The 5,861-nt window shown below is 43.4% G+C and overlaps 1 protein-coding gene across 2 annotated transcripts in view; it reads left to right on the forward strand.

Annotated features, from left to right (window-relative positions):
* The window catches only part of acsl1a (acyl-CoA synthetase long chain family member 1a), a 57,666-nt gene extending 51,895 nt beyond the window's left edge, over positions 1 to 5,771 (forward strand). For both annotated transcript variants that reach the window (XM_046327654.1, XM_046327655.1), the window contains exons 17-21: positions 767 to 883; positions 1,876 to 2,019; positions 2,274 to 2,375; positions 3,484 to 3,555; positions 3,770 to 5,771. In XM_046327654.1, coding sequence (XP_046183610.1) covers positions 767 to 883; positions 1,876 to 2,019; positions 2,274 to 2,375; positions 3,484 to 3,555; positions 3,770 to 3,910 — 576 coding nt within the window. In that variant the 3' untranslated portion in view covers positions 3,911 to 5,771. The remainder of the gene's footprint in view (positions 1 to 766; positions 884 to 1,875; positions 2,020 to 2,273; positions 2,376 to 3,483; positions 3,556 to 3,769) is intronic.
* Positions 5,772 to 5,861: the final 90 nt, after the last annotated feature.

Genomic DNA, 5,861 nt, shown 5'->3' on the forward strand with positions numbered 1-5,861 from the left:
AGGGAATTCTTAATGCTACAGCATACAATGACATTCTAGACGATGCTGTGCTTCCAACTTTGTATCAACAGTTTGGGGAAGGCCTTTTCCTGTTTCAGCATGACAATGCCCCTGTGCAGAAAGCGAGGTCCACACAAATGGTTTGTCGTGATCGGTGTGGAAGAACTTAACTGGCCTGCACAGAGCCCTGACCTCAACCCCATCAAACACGTTTGGGATGAATTGAAAGGCCGACTGCAACCAGGCCTAATCACTCATCAGTGCCCAACATCACGAATGCTTTTGTGGCTGAATGAACGCAATCTCCGCAGCAATGTTCCAACATCTAGTGGAAAGCCTTCCCAGAAGAGTGAAGGCTTTTATAGCAGCAAAGGGGTATCAACTCTATATTAATGCACATGATTTTGGAATGAGGTGTTTGACCAGCGTGTGTCCATATACTTTTGGTCACGTAGTGGATTTTCTAAACCCTAAAGAACAACTTCTAAACATTATGCAGCGAAAATGGCCAAATCAGATTTTAGTAACCACATTATGGGCCTGCTAGAACGGATTTGATTAATATCCACGTTGTTTTGAATGGGAGCCAATGACTGTGTCCTTGGTCTCCCTTCCATTGATCTCTTTACCGTGTGTATTGGGACCGACTGGAATACTGGGGTGGGGGTGTTCCCAGCTTGCTTTGATACTTCACAATTGAGGAGGTGGGTGTGTATCCTGGTCCCATGTTTGTATTTGATGTATATATAATTCTGCTTCTTCGCAGGTGTGTGTGAAAGGACCAAACGTATTCAAGGGCTACCTGAATGACCCGGAGAAGACAAAGGAGGCCTTGGATCAGGATGGCTGGCTCCACACCGGAGACATTGGGAAGTGGCTGCCTGTAAGTACTGTCAACTCTACACTAGGCTACGCTTTTTAATGTTTTTTTAAAAATCCGCTAGCTCGGTTTCCCTATTCTGATCCTGGAGACCCAATCTTTAGGCATGATGACTTGATTAGTTGAATCAACTGTTAGTGCTATGGCAAAGACAAAAATGTGCACCCCTTTGGGGCCCCAGGACCAAGATTGGGAAACATTGAGCTAGCCTATAAGGCGGGGATGGGAAATTGTCCTCTGGTGGGGCTTGCACGGTTACCATTTTTGTGCCAGAATTTAAATGTTTATTTTATTTTTAACTTTATTTAACTAGGCAAGTCAGCTAAGAACAAATTCTTATTTTCAATGATGGCCTAGGAACCGTGGGTAAACTGCCTGTTCAGGGGCAGAAGGACAGATTTTTTTTTTACCTTGGCAGCTCGAGGATTCGATCATGCAACCTTTCGGTTACTAGTCCAACACTCTAACCACAAGGCTACCTGCCGCCACATAATGCCCAAGAATACTCACCACACATCGGGTAGAGAGGTAGGAGTGAAATATGCCAGTTTGGAATAAGGGGGATGATTAGGTGGCCATGATGAAATGGGTCCAGGGTGGGAGTTTAGCCATGACAATGGGGCTTAACACCCCTACTCTTATGATAATTGCAATAGGATTTTTAATGACCACAGAGGGTCAGGACACCCGTTTATTGTCCCATCCAAAAGATGGCACACTACGCAGGGCAATGTTCCCTTCACTGCCCTGGGGCATTGGGATCTCCTTAGCCCTCCAACACCACTGCCAGCAGCATCTGTTATCCCATCCAGGGAGCGACCAGGACCGACCCTGCTTAGCTGATGACCCAGGACCCATGAAATAAGTACCAGGCAAAAGAGATCAGCAGACATTATGCCTCAATCTATGACTGACTAAGAGTGGGAAAGTAGTAATGGGGCGAAATCTGATGTAGTTAACTAAGTACTGATTAAGTTTGTTTACTCTACTTTCAGAATGGTATTCTGAAGATCGTGGACAGGAAGAAGCACATCTTCAAGCTGGCTCAAGGAGAGTACATTGCCCCGGAGAAGGTCGAGAACATCTACATCCGGAGCGACCCGGTGGCCCAGATCTTTGTCCATGGCGATAGCTTGCAGGTTTGTGACAAACCAAATCATGTGTGCCAAGTCTTCTGCGGTGCTATTGGAACACTTTGTTTGTGGTTGGGTATGTATATGCATAATGTTGGTTGTGGATGTGTGCACCATCTAATTGAAACTTTTTTTGGGTGACACTTATGACTTTTGTATATAAGCCACTGCATGTAAATGTTGATTACATTTGTAAATTAGTGTAAATGCTTATGGAATTCTAAAAAGCTAAATGTTTTAAAATGTCTTGTTTGACACAGGCATGCCTGGTGGGCATTGTGGTGCCTGATCCAGACTTCTTACCAGGATGGGCAAAGAAGAAGGGCATCGAGGGTTCTTATTTGGAGATGTGTGCAAGCAAGGTTAGCTAGCTTCAATGGTATGGCAGATTTACCTGACAGTGTATTCAGTGGCTGATTTCCACAGTCCATGCTAGCATACCTCTTACACTTCAACAAGTGTTGTCCTCAGCAAAATGTCACTGGATCTTGCAGAGCCTCTACAGTAACTTATGGTCCAAACACAACAAGACAGTCGCGAAGAGGGCACGACAACGCCTTTTCCCCCTCAGGAGACTGAAACAAATATGGCATGGGTTCCTAGATCCTGAAAATTCTACAGCTGCACCATTGAGAGCATTCTGACCGGTTGCATCACTATGTGGTATGGTGATGCCATACCCCCTTAGAGGGTAGTGCGTATGCACCAGTACATCACTGGGGCCAAGCTTCCTGCCATCCAGGACCGACTGTATATACTAGACAGTGTCAGAGGAATGCCCCAAAAAAAAATATTTTCTAGACTGCTGTCTCGACTACGCCAAGTCAAGGTCCAAAAGGCTCCTTAACAGCTTCTACCCCCAAGCCATAAGTCTGCTGAACAATTAATCAAATGCCCCCCCCCCCTCTTGTTTTTACACTGCTGTTACTCTTCTTATTATCTATGCATAGTCACTTTACCCCTGCCGACATGTACAAATGACCTTGGCTAACATGTACGCACATTGACGCGGTACAGGTACCCCCCTGTATATAGCCTTGTTATTGTTTTTATATTATTCAGTTTATTTAGTAAATATTTTCTTAACTCTATTTATTGAACTGTGTTGTTGGTCAAGAGCTTCTGTGTAAGCATTTCACAGTAAGCTCTGCACCTGTTGTGTTTGGCGCATGTGACAAATACGATTTGCGTGTAAAGCCTTAGAATGAAGGCTTGCACGGTTACCATTTTTGTGCATGCTAGTGTGGATATCGGAACAGAACCAATCTCATCTCAAACGCATCACAGATTTTGTTTGTACTGAAAGTGCTCCATATAGAAAATGTGACTTCTGACATGCACATTTTGGGTGGGATTGTATTAATGATAGACTAAAGAACAAAATACTGAAAGATAGTTTGAGTGAACTTTAAGTACAGCCATTAAGATGTATTGTCTACACTGCCTTGTCTGAAGTGCCTATCTTTCCAGGAGATGAAAAATGCCATTCTGGAGGACATTCTGAGGCTGGGGAAAGAAGGGGGGCTGAAGTCTTTTGAGCAGGTGAGGAATCCTTCCTAACGATCCACACATTCCTTAGGGACCATTTAGACACGGTAACACTCACAAGTGATGTTGGTTCCAAATTGTGCACGATTATAATGCTGCCTCTAGCACAGAGTACTCTTGGAGGGAAAAAACGAAACAACATTTGCATCTCAATGGGATCCTAAACACATAATAAGCTGAATAATTAATAACATGCTGTCTCGTGCAGGTGAGAGATATCTCGCTGCACACGGAGATGTTCTCCGTCCAGAACGGCCTCCTGACGCCCACGCTAAAGGCCAAGAGGACAGACCTCCGCAGTCACTTCCGAGAGCAGATTGACCTGCTCTATGCCAAGATCAAGATGTGAATCCCAGGTAGAGGGGAAAGGGAAGCAGAGGGTGACAATCTGGAAACCATAGCCCGCTCCCCTTGACTGTAATGCTCATCGGAGGTGACTGTTGTGGCCCTCTCTTGGCTACTGTGACAGTGTCTGTGTTCCCCTTGTGCTGTAGAAGAGATGGCGTGTGTGAGAGAGTGACTTATGTTAAACCGGGATTCAAACAAACGTAGGTAGACCCATGCACTGTGATTAGACTTTTTTTTAAAGGTGATTTCCCAGAGATCACGTTTGCCATAAACGCAGCGCATGTCAGCGCAATCACTTTTAGGAGTAGATTGCAGTGCACAGGTTTATCTACATTTGTTTATATTTAGGCCATAGTGAAAGGGGGAGAGGTTCATGCCTTATTGTCCATGTGACTCTGTCAGCCATTTCAAGTGCCGATCGAGTCGCCTGTTAGGTGTTTCGACTATCTGTCTGTCATCCCTCAATTGTCAGTTTCAATTAACCCGTTTTTTGCTAATCTCTAAGTTCGGACAAACTTTAGTTTTATTCTCTTTTGTTTGTATATCTGCTTTTTTATGTTTCAAGACTACACCCATGCAGATATTTCCGTTGTTGAAAGACAGACAAATCACCATACGCAACATATTAGTACTGTCTTGTTCAACTTGAGAAATACAGTAGCTATTTATAGCAGTCTAATGTTTGTTTCTTTTAATTTAAGTTGATATTTAATATCGTTGAATGTTACTGTAAATAGTGTATCTGTAGAAAAGTTACGAGAGGACTTCAATGGGTCACGGTTGATACAGTAGAAGTGCATGTTTTCTTTCTTTTTTTTCTGCATTCCCTTGTTTTTCAACGTTGTACTGTCAGAAGGCCTTGTCTAAACGTTTCTGAACCTTCCGTAACTATTTTAGCACAAGACAAGTAGGAAGATGTCCATTCAGAAAGGTGTTAGGATCTTGTGAATGGCCGCAAAGGAAATAAGCCTTCCACACAGCAGGGATAAAAGACTGCATGTGCAATATCAGAACAAAAACACACAACCTAAAGTGCCACCAATGTCTGCTCTCACACAGAAACATTTATTCCGTAAGTGTCTTTTGAAAACTACAGTGGCCTCAATGTGCCAAAATGCACACGCTGGGACCTGTTCTATCCATAGAAAAGTCCTGTCGGCCAAGGGATACCTGGGTCATATTCAGCAGGCAACAATCAGGAGCCTAGCAGCCCAATTCTCTCACTGGAATGTGCACTTGTCCCCCCCCCTCATGGATATAAAATGATGCAAGGTCTTTCTAGATAGCCCATGGTGGTGGAACTGACTTTTGTCCACTTGAAATGCACACTTCACCGTCCGTTTTGAAGATGTTTTCTCCCATTTGATGCCTAATGAAAGACCCTGGAGAATGATCAGGTTAAGTTGGCCAGTATCAAGCCATGGCTCGCTTGCCCCTTGAGTTTGTTTTTTTTGGGACAAATAGTGACTTATTTGTTAGGCCTAACCATTTACCTCTATATAAGGAACCACATTATAGACATTTCAGTCTCCTTTGAGATCTAACAAAGAACAAAGGGGGTCCTTTATGAATTCAGGTTATTTAACAATGAATTAAGTGCTCATGATGCACATTGACCTGTTTGTTAACATTGTTCTGTACATGATTGTGTTAACATTGTTCTGTACATGATTGTGTTAACATTGTTCTGTACATGATCTGCTTGATCATGTTTCGAGACACCATCACAGACGGCCAATACTAGGAACTTGAGCTCTCCTTAAATCGACAGAGTTCGGTTTCGATGTGTTTTTGTACAGGAGTAAAATTCATACCTTTTCATTTACTCCACTGTACCAAATAAACCGGTTTGTCCTACTGTAGCCCTCTCTGCTTCACTGTACTTTGTTGTTGTACACAGACATTATTTGAGATGTACACTGATGAAACTGATTTCAGGCATCACAAAAAAC

The sequence above is a fragment of the Oncorhynchus gorbuscha genome, linkage group LG24, assembly GCF_021184085.1.
Source record: "Oncorhynchus gorbuscha isolate QuinsamMale2020 ecotype Even-year linkage group LG24, OgorEven_v1.0, whole genome shotgun sequence".
NCBI lineage: Eukaryota > Metazoa > Chordata > Actinopteri > Salmoniformes > Salmonidae > Oncorhynchus > Oncorhynchus gorbuscha.